The sequence below is a fragment of the Lathamus discolor genome, chromosome 2 (genome assembly GCF_037157495.1).
Source record: "Lathamus discolor isolate bLatDis1 chromosome 2, bLatDis1.hap1, whole genome shotgun sequence".
NCBI lineage: Eukaryota > Metazoa > Chordata > Aves > Psittaciformes > Psittacidae > Lathamus > Lathamus discolor.
The window spans coordinates 38,360,446-38,379,275 of NC_088885.1; the positions used below are offsets into that span (position 1 = coordinate 38,360,446).

General features: G+C 42.5%; 1 protein-coding gene across 1 annotated transcript in view; it reads right to left on the reverse strand.

Annotated features, from left to right (window-relative positions):
- The window catches only part of RSU1 (Ras suppressor protein 1), a 102,816-nt gene extending 85,194 nt beyond the window's left edge, over positions 1–17,622 (reverse strand). Inside the window, exons 1-3 of the mRNA XM_065666496.1 lie at positions 17,493–17,622; positions 17,108–17,219; positions 8,474–8,524 (exon numbers count right to left, since the gene is read on the reverse strand). Coding sequence (XP_065522568.1) covers positions 8,474–8,524; positions 17,108–17,216 — 160 coding nt within the window. The 5' untranslated portion in view covers positions 17,217–17,219; positions 17,493–17,622. The remainder of the gene's footprint in view (positions 1–8,473; positions 8,525–17,107; positions 17,220–17,492) is intronic.
- Between the last annotated feature and the right edge of the window lie 1,208 nt (positions 17,623–18,830).

The following is an 18,830-nucleotide window of genomic DNA, read 5'->3' on the forward strand; positions in this document are numbered from 1 at the left end:
CCAGTTAGCGTCAACAGGAACTTCTCATGAGTAAGAATCCCTTAGAGTAAAGGTCACAAAGACATGAAATGTTACTCACATTCCATGGGGGAGGAAGAATTTAGAATACTAAATATATAATGCATTCTGTGCAACCAATATAACTGTACTTATAGAGCTGGAGTAATGTGTAGATTAATTTGACAAGGGTTCTGTTATACTGAGAGAGAAGCAATCAGCTTCATCAAAATGAAAGAGGAATTAGCAGAGGGAGAACACAACAGTTTTCATTTTAAATATTTATGGCATGCTGATATCATACTTGGCAGTGAACTGGAGAAAATCCTGGTCCCAACTGGAGCATACAGTACTTAATTTGCACATTATGTAGTTCAAGTTTACCCTTTTGCCCTCCCTCCACCTTCTTCTGAAGATGGGAAACACTCCATCTTCTTCCATCACCCTCCTCATACCGAAAACATTAAACCAAACTTGCACCTTAATCTTCAGCTCTTTCCAGAAGCCAGCAGAGTTCTTTTTTTTTTGCGATTATCCACAGAACTGTAGTTATGAAAATGTTCTTATGAACATGTTTAAATTATATTATAGCTCACTGATGTGCTACTGTGCTACAAGGCAATTTGTCATCAGTTTTAATTTAGAAGCCACAGTATAAGAAGTGCTAGTGAGCACAAGAAAGGCTAAAAAGAGACTGGGAATCAAGTGACATCTAGTGAAGACAAAGGACAAATCTATTCTTCTCTGAGAGTAAAGCTTAAGATGTACTTCAGAGTTTGGAAAGAAACACCAGAAACTAGGGACTGAGGTTAGGATGGGATTACTAAATTGAAAATTAGTCATCTAACAGCAAAGAACCGAAACCACACCAAAACAGCTCACAAAAAAAATCTGATGTTTGTCAGCCTTTTTACAGCAGAAAGGAACCGTGCTGTTCAAGCGAAGATGGGTATAACAATGTGGCTATAAATATGCCTCTTCGTTTCTACAAATAATTTTGAAGAAAACAGAGTATTAGACAAGATTTTTGAATTAGTCTGACATGCAAGTACCCTAGCAGACCACAGCAGCTTCAGTAATTGTTTTCAGGAGTGCACAGTTCAGCCAAAATGCTTTGCTATTTTACTTTTACATTAGGAGGAAAAAAACACCCATGTGGTATGCCATGCAAAAGGTTGAAGAACACAGGCTATGTTCCATTGTTACAGGTCAGATCATCTGTATCTGCTGATCTTTCAATAGCAGGGAATGGTTAAAAAAGTAACTTCTGCAGGACTGAAGAATTTCAGCTGATAGTATTATATAGGGCTTCCACCTACTGCAATTGCAAATGGTCTCACTAAATCTCAGTGAGTCTTCTGCAGGTGTTTAAGTTGTTTAACCATCTTTTCAGAGTGTCACACTACTGCACAGTAGCCAGTTTTAGTTAAATCAAACCAGCTGAAGTTCAGCATGTTCACCTTCCCCTCCCTCAATATTCTCTTTACTTCAGTCTATTTAACATGTTTTCTGCAGTCTACAAGAGGAACTTGAACAGGTACTATAGGTTACCTCTCACAAGTCAAGGTCTCTTCAGCCTCTTACTCAAGAATATCAATCTAATCTCACACTTAGCAGTGCTTGTTTACAAAATCCTGCTTTCAGTGTATCTACCAAATAGGCCATAACTTCAGTTCATTTTCTTGAACAGTATTAGCAGTTTACACTTTTTATACCACTGAAATGTTTTTAAGAACTCCCTTAGGACTAGTTTTTCACTGTGACTTGGATCAACTGACTCTTCCCCCCATTCAGCATCACAGACTGCCATGCTGACACTGTTTATCAGGGACACCAGCCTGTCCTCTAAACACACACACAGGAAGAGGCTGCAGTAAAAATAAAAAAATAAAAAAATAAAATGCTCATTCTCATCATTCTCACCCCCAAGGTTCTTGCTCCAGCCCTCAGAGCTGGGAATGAATTAAATGCCCTCCTAGTTTGGCACACTATACCCAGTGTGGCACAGTACAGAGTCCTCCCTGTGCTTCTACATTAGCTGATTCCAGGCTTCATTCATTTCATTTCCAGCTACAGCAATATATTCCTTCTAGACAAGAAAAAACATGTTAGCACAAGTTTTCCATCCTTAAATAAAGATCATGAAACTTTTCACCCTAAGGGTTATTTCACACTACAGTGTTTCTGACACAGGGCACCTGGTGAGTGGTTGGAAGGGAAATGCTGTGTCCTCATCCACTTCAAACCAACACACCTGATGACTAGAACAAAAGAATGCATAGAAAATAGAGTACAAAACCAAGCATACAAAACTAAGTCAATTTTCTCATAAATCTAGACCAAATCTATCTTCTCACCTCCATCCTTCAATACTGGCAACAACAACAACAACAACAAAAATCTACTCTGCTTGTTAGAGAGTAAATTCATTAACATGATACAAAATTAAAGCCTTTTAATGACACAAGTTCACTTGTGCAACATTCACTAGCTTTGAAAATGCCACTTCAAAATAGTCTATAGCTGCAAAGAGAATTTCCAACAATTCAAGTATCATTTGTATCAGTCTTCCACAAAAATATTACAGCTGTTTTAAGTCACTGGGAGATAAATGAAAACACAAGAAATTTGCACTAAAACATGTGAGAAAACATTGAGGCTTACAAAAAAAGTTTAATAGGATCTTAAGGTCTTTTCCAACCCCAACTATTCTATGATCCTATGATTCTAAAACAGCTTCTGAAGAAGTATATTAAAGTGATTTGTGCCTAGTGCTGCATTTAGTACATATGCTTACTTATGATACAAAACTGACTATGCTGGCATACAGCAAACTTTGACAATTTAATTTATGCATAAATTGGGGTAGTTCCAGCATGCACTCCTTATACCATTACAGCACAAACCTCTTAATAAATTATTCTGCTTCATTCTCCTAAAGCTTCTTAAAGCCAAAATTCATATTGCTTAATGTTAAAATGCTCTACCATCTGTACTTTCTAAGAACCAAAGGTCTGGGTTGGGTTTTTTTGTTTGTTTGGGTTTTTTTGTTTGTTTGTTTTTGTTTTTTTCTTTTTTTTCCCCCAGGTAGAAAGGAAAAAGGCTATTTATGAAGGTATTTAAATATTTGTGCAGAACTTGGATGTCACAGATTTACTAAGGTGTATGTATAAGGATCTCTTCTCTCCTGCTCACACTGCCCTGTGCACTGCATTCATAAAGATATTTCCCTTTAGAGATCCCTGCAGCAGAAATAGGAATTAAAACCAAATCAGAATATGTAACAAAATTGAAAGGCTTACAGTTAAGTCAAAGCCCCACTCCCAAGGCCAGTTGACAGGCCACTGTCAGGCACAATATAACCCTAGCTTCACCATGTTGGTAGTTTACTTGCACCATTTTGGGGTCTATCATGTCAGTACAACAGCGTGGAATGACCTACCAGAAGGAAGCAGAGGCAGAAGCAAGCAGAGGCAGAAGCAAAGTAGAGGAGAATAAAAGAAGCAACAAAGAGTAAAGAGTACACAGGCATCTAGTTTCCTCCAGAAGTCAGCAAGTTTGCTATATAAATAACCAGACAAAAACGCAAAGTGTCAGACAATACCAGTGGGAGCCACCATAACACATATTACAGCAGTCTGGAGAAGACAAAGCAGCTAGACTGGGAAGGAATTCGGGACAGACACATGCAGTGTGGCTACCTGTCTTTGGACTACCTCCAACACATCTAGGTACACACTATGCAGACAGAAAGGTGACTTAGAGGGGACATGCCCTCATATAAAAATGACACCAAGGGATTTTAGCAGCATTTACTGTTAAGTAAGATCAAGGACACAATCAGGAGGCTTAACAGCAAGGAAGGGATAAGCTTCTGTGCTGGTCACATGGAGAGCAAGACAATTTCGAAGGAAATGGTAGAGCAAAGAAGCAATAAGCTGTGTGAGCAGGAAAAAGGGAGAAAAGTTTCGAACTGCTCCTCTGGAAAAGGCAAATGCACAAGAATAATAAAGGGTGACCACATGGCTGTCAAAGAACATGATCAATGAGAGACAGCTATTGTGACAGGATAAGAAAGTGAACTCAAACTAAATCAGGCATGGAAATGGGAAGCAGCAGCAAGAAACCTAAGGGTTCATCTCACAAAAAGGAAAGGACTAAACAGGTAAAGGCTTACACTTGAGAATCAAGGAAGCAGCCGTCAAGAGAGCAGAGGACAGTATAGGCCAGAAGCTCAGAGGAAAGGAAGACAGTGAACACAAAATTAGGTAATACAGGGGAGACTGAAGAAAAAAAAAAAAAAAAGTTGTTCCTGATCTCTCATCATTCAGACATTTGATAATATTGGGGCAAGGAATCAAAGCATGAGAGCAGAATGATAGAAAAATCAGCAGTACTGAGCTATGAACAGCAGACAACTTTTGAGAACATTTAAACTCAGGGCAAGAATATTGTGAAGCTGGCAACCACAGGATCACCTGAGGTTAAGGAGACAGAGGAGAACAGCAAAAACGAGGCCGCTGTCCACCACCACCTCCCAGGCAGGCTGAATTGCTTGCTACCAGGAGCACATGCATCTTCCCATGAAAGATATTGTGAAAGATACTTAAACAGTGACCTCTAATGGACAAATCATATAATACCGGTATTTCCACCGGCAACAGAAACACTCCAGGTATGACCAGGCAATGACACAAAAGCTAGACTCTCCAAATAGATTCCCCAGATCATTACAACACCAACTAATCATCTCAGGCAAGTAAGTCAAATAACTGTTACAGGAGTCACAAGTCATCAAAAACTGACAGCTTATCCCCAAAAATAAGTGAAAATAAAACACATCAAGTTGTCCACGTTCTGATGACCAGCACCTGCACCTGCTGCCAATGCTGAAGTGACTTTTGACATCCCAGCCTGCTTTCTAGTCACATCTTCCCTTCTGTGCACTCCCAGGTTGAATTACAGTTAACCTGAGTTTCTGAATGCTCTTCAAGCACACTTCTCATTCATGATTTTAATTATCAAACAAGGATTTTAATTATCAAACATCATCAGCATACCCAGTAAGAATATTAGTAAGGACTATACTAGGATGTGAAATTTCCACAAATTTGAGGAACATCTGTCATGATTTGATGTTTGACGATAGATCCAAAAGACGCCTAGGTTAGGACCAGACAATCTATGCAGGCCAGTAGCATAAGCATGACTTTGTTAAGTTTGTTTCTCAGCTGTATACTGGATAAAACGCTTTAAGACAGTAAATGATGAAACAAAAAGCTCCCAGTACAATATATGAGGACAATGGCCCATGCATCAACATCAAGTTAAGAAAAAACCCAAATACACGCTTCCTCCCTCTGCTTCAACTGGATTGTCACAAGAGACCTCAATGTGGAATCATGTCAGGCTTGTCATTTACACAGCAAGTGGTTCAAAAGACTGCAGGATTACAGCTATTTAGCTTCACCGAGAGTTTAGCTTCTGATTTTGCAGCAAAAACTCTCACTGAGTAGCTGAAGACAAACTAAGCTGTTTCAGAAGTTACTTAGAGCAGAAGCAGCCAGTTTTAAGACTCCTCTATTAGCAGAGCACCAGAGAGCTGAAAAAAATCCAGACTAATGTTCTCCAGAAAAACCAATGCGGACTTGAGCATTTCTGATAAGGAATGATTTAAACATCTAAATGCACAAGCACCAGCAGTATGAATAGCATACTAAAAATATTAACAACAGCCATGCCACAAAAATATTCGAAGTATGATGGAATTAATAGTGTGGTCCTTATACTCACTTATGTAACTTTACTTACGTTTACTAGAGTTTGCTGGGAAAAAAAAATGAACTATGGTTACATAAAAATATGCATATCCAGTGTTACATGTATTTATTCTTCCAGATAGACATATTTACTCTAAACAGCAGGGGAAAAAAAGCAAGCAGAACACTCATTTAAATGGCAGAAAACTAGCAGAAGATGCTAATATGACCTTAGTGTAGCATGTCAAGCGTCACTGCCACCAGCTTCCTAGCCATTTTAAGAACAATCTGCTAAGACAACTAATTACATAGCTTAAAAGATTAGGTCAACAGTGTCAAATGCAAGAATATGAACTTGAAATTTAGCCTTTTAAAAATGTGTGCTGTCTATTGAAATGTCTACATCAATTTGTGAAAGAATAGTAAGATTCAGACTTGATGAGTTACTTCTCATGAGAAGCAGTGGTTTTACCTTCCGATAAAAGAAACCCAAACATAGAAATTAGAAGGGCTGACAGAATCTTGTGGCTAAGAGAACAGATACACTTGCAGCCTGCTGATCTAAGGACTACTTTAGAAGAAAGCAGGAATTAAAAGTTAGGATTTAATGTAACACAACTTTACAGCAATGGCAATCCTTAAACTGGTATTTTGAAAACTAAAACTGCTTTAAACAAATGGGGTACTCTAGATTTTTCTTAAATAAAGACAACCCGAACGCATTCTTCTTGGACACTTCTTACGATCATATCTTTATCCTCCCCAGTCAGGTCAACAGCTAAGACTCATAGCTAGGACACAGGTTAGCTATTTAGCTAGGACACAGGTTAGTTACTTAGCTTTTAATTCTGGTGCTCTTGCTGAAGCATGTCACCCTCCCCTAGCTCAGTTCTCAGACAGCTAAGTTCACCACAGTTTAAGTCTTGCAGCAGTTTCAGCTTCTCTTCCTCAAAGCAAGGCAGACACCTGCTATTTGCCCAGCCAGTTGTGTGTTCAGCTGAACTCTCCTTTTAGCTATGTATAAGACTTGTAAGGTGTCATGCAGAAGAGATGATTAAGTCCTTGTAAGTCTGTTAGTTTTCAAAAGTAGTAGAATTTTTACAAATCCGAAAGAAAAAAAACAGTCAAGTTTACCAAGAGTATTGCTTACAACTTGTTTCATCCTTGTGCCAACTAAGCAGCCATTCAGACAGAAGGTATCAGAGCAAATGATCAGCACCAGAGAAGTTTTGCCTGGCAGCACCAGGTACCCATCTGCAGATGAGTTGTCTGACAACAGGCATTAGATGGAGGTGCGCAGAACAAGCTGTTATTTCAAGGTAACTGCAACCCTTCAGAAGCTGCACAGAAAGCTGAAGTGGCTGGATACAACTAACTACCTAGCTTTTAAGCAGCTCAAGTTCAGAGAAAGGTCTCTCCCTGCAGTGACCCGAGGGAACACAAAGGCCACCAGCTGGGTGGCCCCATAGCCTAACTCCACCAGGGGCTGATAACAGATGTCAGGCAGCAATATGCCCAAAGCAAGTTTAACATAATGCTCTCCACAAACATTCTCTCAGCTTCCAGCTATTTATAACTTCACTCTCTTCTAAACCAGGGGTAGAGCTGTGTGTTTGATAGCAATATTTACAATTTTCCCTGCCTGGATTTGCTCAGTTATCATTTACACATTAGATGCCTGGAAATTGCTGGTCAAATTTATAAATAGATTGAGATATTTGAAAACTTCAACAGGGATAAAAACGGAATAGCAAAATGCCAGCCTATAAGACACTATAATCAGAAGCAGGGCCTAGGATAACTAATTAATACTTCTCACAGCCACTCGCATAATAACCATATTTTTATTCACTTACTACTGCTACTACAAACCCTTTAAGCTACACATTAGTACCCAATAAACTGCATCCAGAGAAGTGTTTATGTGCTAGAATCTAAAAATATTCTTCCCCCCCCCCCCCCCCCCCCCGCTTAATCCTATGCAAATGCTCGGAACCTTAAGTGAGATTTTCACATTAATACATATGTTTTAAATTACACATACTATCTTTACTGCTTGTGTGGCAAGTAGAGTTCAGTAGGTTGGGTTTTATTGGTTGGTTTGTTTGGGGGTTTGTTGAGTTTTTTTAACTCAACTCTATTTGTAAAGATTTGTGCTCTCATGACATGTTATTCATCAGCGCCACACTTAAGGGCTTCTTTACTATGAGAAGCAGGATCCAAGGTAATAACTGAAGGTGATGCAAGCAGCACAAGCAAGACAACTTACACTCAGAAGATTTTGTTTTGACAGAAGTAGACTGCTTGACTTTCACATCTGAAGCTCGCATTCAGTTGGTCTTGCTCACATGCTTGGTTATAGATCTAATGTAGTTGAGTTGTAGTTTATTTTCACCTGCTTCAGTCAAATTAACCACCCATCTACTAAAATGCAAACTGCATAATTTCTGATACAGTTAAAGATTTTGGGCCGAACTGGCAACAAAACTGAGAATTATAGATCTTCCAGTACATAGCAGATCTGTACCGAAGCTGGAAAGACATGTTGAAAATTGCTAAGTCACATGCTCAATCTCTTTGATTTTAATAAAGCGCTCCATCAAGAAGCACTTTAACGGTGACATTGTGATGTATTAAAATAAATCAAACTAGCAATATCCCATTTTCAATGTTGCTCAACTGACTGTAACGAAGTCCAAAACCAGGAGTATACTTACTTGTAAGCTTGTTGTGACTCAGAACCAGCTGTGTTATGTGAGACAATGTAACTGAAAACGAAGAGAGGAAGAAGTTAGTTTATGAACAATACAACTGAAAGTTTGTACCTGTTTCAGCCAGAAGAAAAAAAAAAAAAAAGGGGGGGGGAAGTTATTATCTCCACTCCAGTAACTCCAGATTCACAAGCACCATCACAATAAACAAGACAAGCTCAAGACTTACAGACTTGTCCAGCCACTCCTCTGCCCCTCTAATTCATGTTTAAGCCAGGCTGGACAGGGTCTTGAACAACCTGGTCTAGTGGAAGGTGTCCCTGCCCATGGTGAGGGGTTGGATCTAGATGATTTTTAAGATCTTCAAGATTCCTTCCAACCCAAAATATTCTGTGATGCTGTGACCCAGCACAGCTTGAGTAGTAAGTACTGGTGTCTCCCAGGAGAGATCTGATTCTGGGTACACAAACACCTTTTTCATTCCCACCCTTTCAGCACTTCCCGAGTTAAAACTGATAGGTATTCTTAACATTTATTTCAACAGAACACATGACACACCAGCAATTGCATTTTCACACGTTCCCAATTCATTATCAAGTCACTGCCAGATATAAGTGCTAAGTACCAATAGCTGCATTTACAACTTAACACCCATGAAGCATGGTAGCAGACTAGCATTGTTGTGCGGTGAATGATCAAACGACAGTATGCAATATTTATTCAAAATTAACTGAATTATCTGATTGATCAAAACCCCTCAGATTCCACCTTATTAAACAAATAAGTGTAGGGTACAAGCCAGCTAGAAACCAGCACTCCTCCTACATTTCTTCATTCTTGACATTTCTTCTTGCCTATTTCTGCCCTTCACACCACCACTGTTTTCCCTAGGAGATACATAGCCCACAGCTGACAGCAGTATCTGATCAGAAAAACATGCTAAACAGTCAAGAGGAGAAACTCATACCTTGAAGGAATTCTCAAACATATCCCCCCTCCTTGTAATAAGTTTGTTGTATGTTATTGGAACTAGACAAAACGTAGAGGTTTTCCTCCACCATGCCTTTTCCTTACTTCCAGTGTAGCCTCTCCAAAGCAGCTCTAGAACATACATTTATACCCCTCCTAGGCAGCTGGGAACATTTCCTGACTGAAGGACAGCTGTAGTGCCATGTCTCTCATCCCTCAGAGCTTTCCTCAAGCAACAGACATCACTAACATTAGCCCAGAGACAGCCCACACACATCTCACTACCTTAGGGAATGAAGATATCCTGGTGAGTATGTGTGAAAACTGGCCATGCCAGCCAGTACTTACTAAATTGCAATTTGGAGGAAACAGCTTGAAGAGCTTTTACTCACTGATACAGTATCATGTTTCGGCTAACCTTTGAAAGCTCAGGACTTAAAGCAGGCAAATATAACATGTCGGCAGAACGAAAGCAGTCACCACAGTTCCCTGTGCAATCACAGGTTGTGAAGGAAGAAAAGGCAGGAAGGAGAAAGGAAGAAACAGTGCACCCACCCTAAATTCTCCTAAAATGTAAGTATTGCCTGCACCACCACCTCTCAAAGCACAAGAGAAGGACAGAGGGAAGGCCAAACAAAGTCTGTAAGAGTACTGTGGAAAAATCAGCATTAAAAGGCAGGCAAGAACAGCATTCTCCCCAAAGGGCTCTAAAAACATAAAGCTCTCTAAAACACAAAAGGCACATCAGCATCTGAACCATAAGCAACCATTCAACACTATTGATTACTTACACATAGAGCTAAACATAGGAATGCAATTCCCACCAAAAAAAAAATTAATTATAGAAGATGCTGCCTGGCAAGGGTCTGTAACAACCACCCTGCAGGTGCAGGGACTGGAATGTCAAATTGGGCAGCCAGGCACAGAGTGAGTTCTAACAACTTTTGCACTATTTCTTTTTTCCTTTGAAGCTGATGCTTCCTCTGGTTTATTACAGCAGAACAAAGACAAAGGCTGTTACCCCACTTCTGTGGCCTTGACAAGCTTATTCCAGTTTTGCACAGAGCTTTGCCAGCTTCAGCACAGAATCCAAAATTCAGATAATCTGTTCTTTTCTTTGCTGGAGTCCATAATGAACTTTATTACTTTAAAGCCAGCAATCCCCATTATACGCCTTTTAATAAATCAGCTAGACCAACTTGAGAAACTGCATGAGGAAAGGCTCAAATTCAGCTCATACATCCACCAATATGATGGCTATTTCTCAGCTCTTTTCTGCCACCTGTTCTATTATCAGGATCTGACTTCTATGAAGTATTACTTGTTAAGACTAAGACTAGACATGTCCAAGGCTACCAAAATAAAGCTCTTTAAGACAGCAGTAAGGAGGTAATCCTGATTGTGCCCCACAACACAAAATACCCATTTAAAGCACACAAATCAGAATGACAACTCACACAGAAAACACTAAATGCTGCTTTTAGTTTGTTTCTGTGCTCAGGACGTAATCCAATATTTAAAACAAAAAGTATGATAAATCATATTTATAACTTCTGCAAGAAGCCATCTTGTCAGGAGACACCACTTGTATGCAACATATTTGCACCACAGAAGTATAGTCTCTGAAATGCACTAAGTGTGAGACAGCAGCACACATGCAAGCACTTGCTCTAGATCACTTACAAACTGAACTAAAAAACAAAAGAGTAAGAAATGTTTTATTCATAGAGAACTGAGATAGACCTTGCTCTAATCCATGTGTACACAGATAATGAACCTTTCCTGACATGAATTCACCATTTCTATACACAGGAAGTGAGGATGCTTACTCAAGGACAATTAAGCTTCGGGGCTGCAGACTCAGGTCTTCTGAACATCAAACTCCTGCTGAATTTGAATATCATAAAAAGTTCTGTGCATATTTAAAGGTAAGCCTGTGGACTAAACCATCAAGCCATGTGTACTGCTGGCCTTTAACAACACAAGCTTACAAGCATTACTCTCAATACTCCCTCTCCATATTTGTCACATTGTTGTCTTTTTCAACCAGTCTATTCTCAATATGGTTTCCTCACATATGTCTATGCAGAATAGAATAAAGTCCCAACACGAAAAATTTTAAGGCCAAGATTCCTAGACCAAAGACATTTCAATCTGGACTCTACTACCCAAATGCGACTGAAGCTTAGACACCTTGTCTGAAAGTATCTCTGTTAATCTCGATGTGTGACAAAGAACCCCACTGCATCTTCGGCCTGCAAAGCAGGCTGACATCTCCCAAAGGAATAAAAAAAGGCAACATTCCACTGTTAGTCTGAAAAGAGCAAAGGTTTAGGCATCTGTGCTCTGGACTATTTCCAGCAGCACTTTAGTCATATCTAGATAAAAAGATCTTCAATATTGAAAGGTGCAAAGCTACTACCAGTCTGGAGACAGATTTGCAAGGATGTAAGAAAGGGAGCCTGGTTATAAAGCAGCATTTGGTCACTCATACAGGGAGGGGAATTTGCTCACTTACATCAAACTGACCTTGTGTGAAACAAGTCTGGAAATGCCTTTTTTTTCAGCATACTAGCACTCACCTAGTCCTATGAGGAGTACTGTGCAGTGGGAACAGCTGGCTGTGGTTTTCCTTATCCTATAATAAAGTCAACTTTTCACGACAACTCAACTATCAGCTATTCTCATCAACACATTTGTCTTCAGCAACTAATTAATATCCCCAAGTATCATCTAGAAGGCTGAAGGGGTCCTGGTGGAGCCATTTTGCTTAAGACGTGCAGCTCAGGTAAGCCTATCTGGCAGGACTTGCTGAGCATCACTCCACGGTGATGGAGTGAACTGTAATCCAGTACGCAACTCAAGTGCCAGCCCCCTAGGATTCAAAGGGCACCACAATTCCTATGGGTGAATTACTGTACCCTGTCTATGATGACACTGGAGGAGTATCTAGATGCTAAACACCAGCTCCTTCAGGACTGCAGCCCTCAGATGCCTTATTAACACTACAGTAATGAGTCCACAGGCAGCAAGTTATTTTGATTTCAAGAATGCACCAAATACCCACACAGAAGTTTGAGGGTCAGGATACTAACATTTGCCAGAGCAATTGATTTGCACAGTAATAACAAGTTCTCCTTAAGGTCTCAGTATCACTATTGCTTCGAAACAGACTGGATCAAGGGAATAATACTAAAGCTGTTCCCTTTTGGCCTTAGTATCAAGCCTTTTATATGCTTATGTAAGTTTACATAAAATATTCAGATGACAAAACTACCCTTTTTCTTTTTTTTTTTTTTTTTTAAAAGAGGGGAAAAAAAACAACCCCAGAACAGGAAGATCTTGTTGAACCAAGATAAGCCATTGTCTGTCCCATTGGAGGAAGTTAATGCAGGATGAGCATTACAGTATTGTACAAAATGACCTACAAGTAGTGTACCCCTCCACCTTCTGTGCTTTGGTTATTTTAGGAGCAGGCAATTACATCAACACTAACTTTCTGATAAGTAATTCTAGGCATGTTAATTTCTACCACACACCACATACTTTATGTAAAATATGAATAGCTTACAGATGGAATGATAACAAGAGCGAATTAACACTTTTACCAAGAGCAAATTAACAGTATTTCATCCAATATTCCTTCACTGACAGTAAGACTACAGAGCACCAGATGTCTCAAGTTATCTGGGCAAAATAATTCTTTAACTCATAGCTTTCTTATATCAATCACTTAAAGATACATGAATGAGAGATCAGAGACTGGTCCCTGCTCTAGAAACAATTCCCTCGCTGTTGATGGCTGTTTAAAGTCCTACCCATAAATGCCCTAGCCATCAGGGTAAGGGAAAAGACGCATCATGCCCTAGCTGCTGAACCCAATTGTTCATTCTACAGGATGTCTGTTAATGCTAACACTACCTGTCTGTATTGGGTTCTTTGTAAACAAATATGATCTATTTATTTCACAATATGGAATTATATTAAAAACAAAAAAACGAAATCCAAACCATTAGAACACTTCCACAGAGCAAGACATTTTTAAAACTCTTCATGTATGGATGCACAGCTATAGTATAGGTGTGCTCATAAATGGTGCATTCGCCTTATTGCATGCAAGAATAAGGAAGAAAAGCCTTTTAAGTTTAAAACTGTTTTGCATGGTCTTCACATTAGTATGACAAACTAAAGCATGGAGCACCTAGATCAAGGAATATTCATAGTCTCAAATCTTTTCTCTACAGAACATCTTTTAGAAGAGTTTTCTCATATTACATTTATGAAAGCCTCGAAAATTCTGATGCTCTGAAGGCCTGTAGCACAGTTTTAGTTTGTCCTTTAAGACATTAGGAGAAAATGCGGAAGTGCCTGGATTCGAGGAATATTCCAAAAATAGAGCTCAACTTCTAATGGCATTAATGAACTCCTGAGCAAGCAGCATTTCAGGGACTAGTGGGCTTTTCTTTGTATCTCTGAGCACCACATTATAAACAAGCCGACAACTCCACTCTGCCTTTATTAAACACAAAAGTGGGAAGAGATGTAGAGGCTGCCAAGCTTGTAAGTCTAACTTAAGACAGTTTCAGATACCAAGTGTTCATCTCCACCCATTCCACCCTGATTTAGAAAAAGACATTGTTACTTGGCAGAGGCAAGTTTGGTCTGTATTTTTCTCTCCCACACCTGCTACAGAAGGTAGAAGTCAAGGCAAAAAAAATACGAGTGGCTGCCCTGCATTGTATCAAGTCATTCACTAGACTGGAAAGAAGCCAGAAAAAAATCCTATCCAAGCCAGGGCATATATTCCCCATTCTCTTTTCTCCTCTCTGCCCCCATGTAACACCAGTTTCCTCTGATCACTTATGGTTGTTTTTTGAGGGTTTTTTTTTTTTCTTTAAACACACATGACCAAGAAGAGGTCTGCACATAAAAGAAGAGGACTGGCACACTGAGCAAGATGCTACACATTGTGCTGCTGCTAAATCCTTGTGTCTGCACTAACTTTATGTAAATTAAATCAAGAAAGCTTACATAGGAGTCCACTAGCCACTCTGCAGCAAGTACTCACATATGCAGTGGAACAAGGCTTGGTCCTCTTCTTGAAGGATAATGAAGACTACAGGGAGCAGTCTCCTTTAAAGAGTTACTGACTATTGTGGGAGGGACATTCACAACCATTAAATAATTACCTAACACAAAATCCCTGTCACAGGCTATTGAACAAAGTAACTTACGAGTATCCTCCAACCTACTAAGTCCTTAAACCTCAAATGGCCAAAACCAGCAAAAATGCCACCAAAAGGTTCCCTCCAGTCATAACTTAAAGTTATCTCCAAACATCTACTAGTGGCCTTCATTAATAACAAGATGCTGTGAAAGAACGGCCATTGGGTATGCATCATGATGGCTGTTTTTAACAAAGATCTTTATTTCATTGAACAAAACCTCAAAGTTTCTGAAAAAACAAGCTTTAACGCCACACTGAATTGGAGAGATACCCAACACACCAGCTCACTCATTTAGCTTCCCTGCCAGTTCTGAGAGCCAGAGAAAGCCAAACCACCCCATCTATATTAGAAAAGGTCACCCATTAGGAGCCAGATGACAGGGTTAGAAAGCCAGCAAGTTTAACATCTTCTCAAACCATTCCCTAAAATTCAGTTAATACCAAGTCATTACTTTTTTTAAGGTGTATTTGGAGGAAGTAATTCCTGCTCCAGATGGGAAGTGGCAAATACTTTGACAATAAAAACCATACAAAACAACAAAACCAAACCAACCAACCAAAAACAAACACAAAAAATAACCAAAACCAAACACCAAAACCCCAACTTATAAAGCCTTCTCTGCTAGAGAGCAGAATAACTGAAAAAGCAAGATCACAATTGAACAAAAAGCAGTCATCACTACCCCCTCCCCTAATTTCCATCTCAAATTGGAGAAGACTGCACATCCCCATGCTAAATCAAGTCACACAATGTGCACCAAGAGTATCCGCACACAGACTTCTCTGCTGCAGCCTAACTGGGGTATCACAAGTCTATGCCTCATGCAAAGAGCTCCCTGCAAAAAACAAGCTTCAGACGCTTCATTAGTCATTTCGTATCAGGTACAGGGCCTTGAGCAACCTGATCTAGTGGAAGGTGTCCCTGCCCATGGCAGGGGGTTGGAACTGGATGATCTTAAGGTCCTTTCCAACCCAAACTATTCCATGATTGCCCGTGGACCACAGTGTTGCACATTGTGGTCCCTGACTCTATCTGCACAACTCATCCAAAACAGTCTTTGCACAAGAACAGCTTTTCTTACTTCACTGCTACTGGTATGCTTTACTGCTACCGGTATGCTTTACTGCTACCTTTCTTCCCCTACCTGAAAGATTAAAGCTGGGTAATTAATTATGTGCCTTAGTGCTGATAACAGGCACAGAGTCTACTTAAAAGCAACACTGCTCTGGTGCTGCACCATACTCTGAATGCATTAGTTTATTTGAAAGGGCTAAGCATAGTTCTGAAAGCAGGTCTGTAAGACTACTCAGGCTAAGACTACTCTGCCTCAGACAACTGTTCATCCAATCAAAATACAGTGAAGCTTTCTGTTTAACATGTGTTATACACATATATACAGGCTTTCCAATGTAATCTTCCTGAAAGCCCACATGCAATTCTGAAGCGTACAGAATCTAGTTCTGCAAAACTGTACTTAAGTCTTCATCTTTTCCTGATATGACTGATGCTTAGTAAAGAGCTAAACAAGGATATGGGTACAGTTTCAAGTTGGTTAGTTTGGATTCTGTTTTCTTCTCATTGTATCACACACTGAGGAAAATTTCAGCCTGTGGCACACTAGCCAGTCACAGCTTTAATTCATCCTGTATCAGCTGTACTGTAACATTATAACACACTCCTAGTCAAAGCAAAAACAAGAAGTTACCTGCCCTGCACTTCATATAAGTGTTCTCCAGAACCATGACAGCATGGTGCTACTGGTAAGTTACAAATGCTGTAGTTGATTTATAGTAAATGAAACACACCATGAAACACACTGTCACAATTCTGGAAGCACATGCAATACCCAGAGATGCTATTGCTGTATCTGTAATACAGTACTACCTTACTCTCCCCCAGAGACCGGGCACATGCAGCTCCAGGCTGGCATCACCTATCCCTTTCAAACACCACTGGAGTTGCTCTTGGTAGTTTTTGCTTCAGTAGCACGGAGGGGCAAGGATGGACAGGAAGCAAAGTCTCCCACCACTCAAGTGCCAGAATGAGAGCCCTGAGAAACGAGGCACTCTGCGGGCTGCAGATGGTGCATGGGCAAAGGTGATGGAGAGACGGGTAGGGGTCCCAGCTCCCCACGCCAGTCTCTCCGGTGCAGCGGAGCAGTGTTTGATCGTGACCACGTTCACTGCTCGTTACGACGCTGTAGGGGGTTGATAGCAGGGCGCTTCCCCCTGCGAACGAACCCCTCCCCGAGCCCCCGATGCCTAGAGCTCCCGTACACTGCGGAACACCCAGAGGAGGCCCGGGCAGCCCCACCGCCGCCGAGGAGCCAGGGCAGCGGCCGGCAGCGGGGAGGCCCTACCACCAACCCCCCCGCGCCCCGGATCGTCCCGGGACAAATAAGGAAGTTTCCGCGCTCTCCCCGCCCGCCGCCGCCGGTACCTACAGAGGCCGGGCACGTCCAGCATGTTGGAGATGCCGCGGTCGCACATGTCCACCTCGGGCTGGTTCTTCTCCCTGCTCTCCTCCACGATCTTCTTCAGCGACTTGGACATGGTCTGGGCAGGGCAGAAGCGGACACCGTGAAGCGGGAGGCGGCCGGGGCGCCCGCCGGGACACCGCGGGGACGGCTCCTACCCTGAGGGGGCCGAGAGCAGAGAGCCCACCCGATCGTTCGCCCCGCGCCGCCGCGGGAATCCCGTCCCTACCTACCCCGCCCTGCCCCGTCCCGCCGCGCCCGCCCCAGCCCAGCGGACCCCTGACCGGGACACCGGCCCCACTCCCGGCCGCGGGCGGAGGCATGGGCCGCCGCTGCCGCCACTGGGACTCACCGCGCGGTGCTGCGCCGGTTGGCAGCCGGACGGCAGTCAGGGGCCCCGCGGGCGGCTCCCGGCAGCTGCACACGCCCGCCCCGCCTCACCAAGCCCCATCCCACCGCCAGCCCCGCGCAGGCGTACTGCGGCGCCGCCCCGGGAAGCAGAGAGGCTCCCCACGCCTCCTCAGGGCGGCACCCCGCCCGAGGGGCTCCACCCACGGCGAGGAAGGCGCCAGGCCAATGAGGGCGCCTTCCTCGGGGCAGGCCAGCTGGCAATTGGCTGGAGGCAGTGGAGGAAGGTTCGCCGGCCAATAAGCACGCGCCGTCGGTGGCTCGGCTCTGCTCCGTGGATCCTGCCCGCCGGGCCTCAGTCGCCGTTGCCCTCGGTAGCTCCGTGCTGCTGCTGCGGGAGCTGAGTGCCATTGCCGGGTTTGAGGGAGCCTTGCCCAGGAGGGTAGCGCGGGCCTGCGAGAGGAGCTGCTGTGTACGGCTCCTTAGGAGGGACCTGTGCTCTCCCCATGCTGCCGCTCGGGTGGCGGCAGCTCCTCACCATGCTCACTGGGGGCGCATGTGCGCTGGGTGGGGGTTAGGTGACTTGAGGTAGCGCCATGCGTGAGGGTGATCTGTTTTCTCCCGTTGCTAGCCTCGAATGCTTGCACACCTGGCTTTTCAAAATGCAGCTTTAACACCCACTTCTATTTCTATAGCACGTGAAAAGCGCTGTACAAGTGTTAACCCAAGAAGGTAGGCTGTGGGCACAGCACCATTTTGCACAGAGCAGAAATGTGCATTCGGCGGGCTCCCACAGAGCACCTGCCGCAGCAGCGACTCCCCGTGCCAAGGTCTGGAAACCAGCAGGGCTGTGCGTAGGGTGGCTGGGCAGCTCCATGCCCCAGCTAGTCAGCTACAGGAGAAGGGAGAAGCTGCCAAGCCATAGAGCTGGAAAGGTGAGACTCCCTAGGAATGACCAAGTAAGGTCTGAGGGCACTCTGAAGTTCGGCAAAGGCTGCCTAAGGCAAAAGACACTACCCCCCCAAAATTTGGGTTCATCGAGTCAATGTTTTCCATTTCTTCAGGTGTGGATTTTCTAGTCAGCTTAGTCGCAAAACTATTCACAAGGCTGGGCCCAGGTTCAGTACTTTTAACTGACCTTGTCACCATGATGTTGGAGCTACAGCCTTACTGCCCGTGATGTATTAAGGCATATGAGTTCTTTGATAGAAGTTAAGAAGTTCCTATTTACTGTCATTTGACAGCTATGGAAGCTCAGAGAAATTAATTACAAAATTGCCTAATGCCATACTACACATTGAGAACCTCAGTCTTGACTTTTCCATATGCGCTCTCTAAGCAT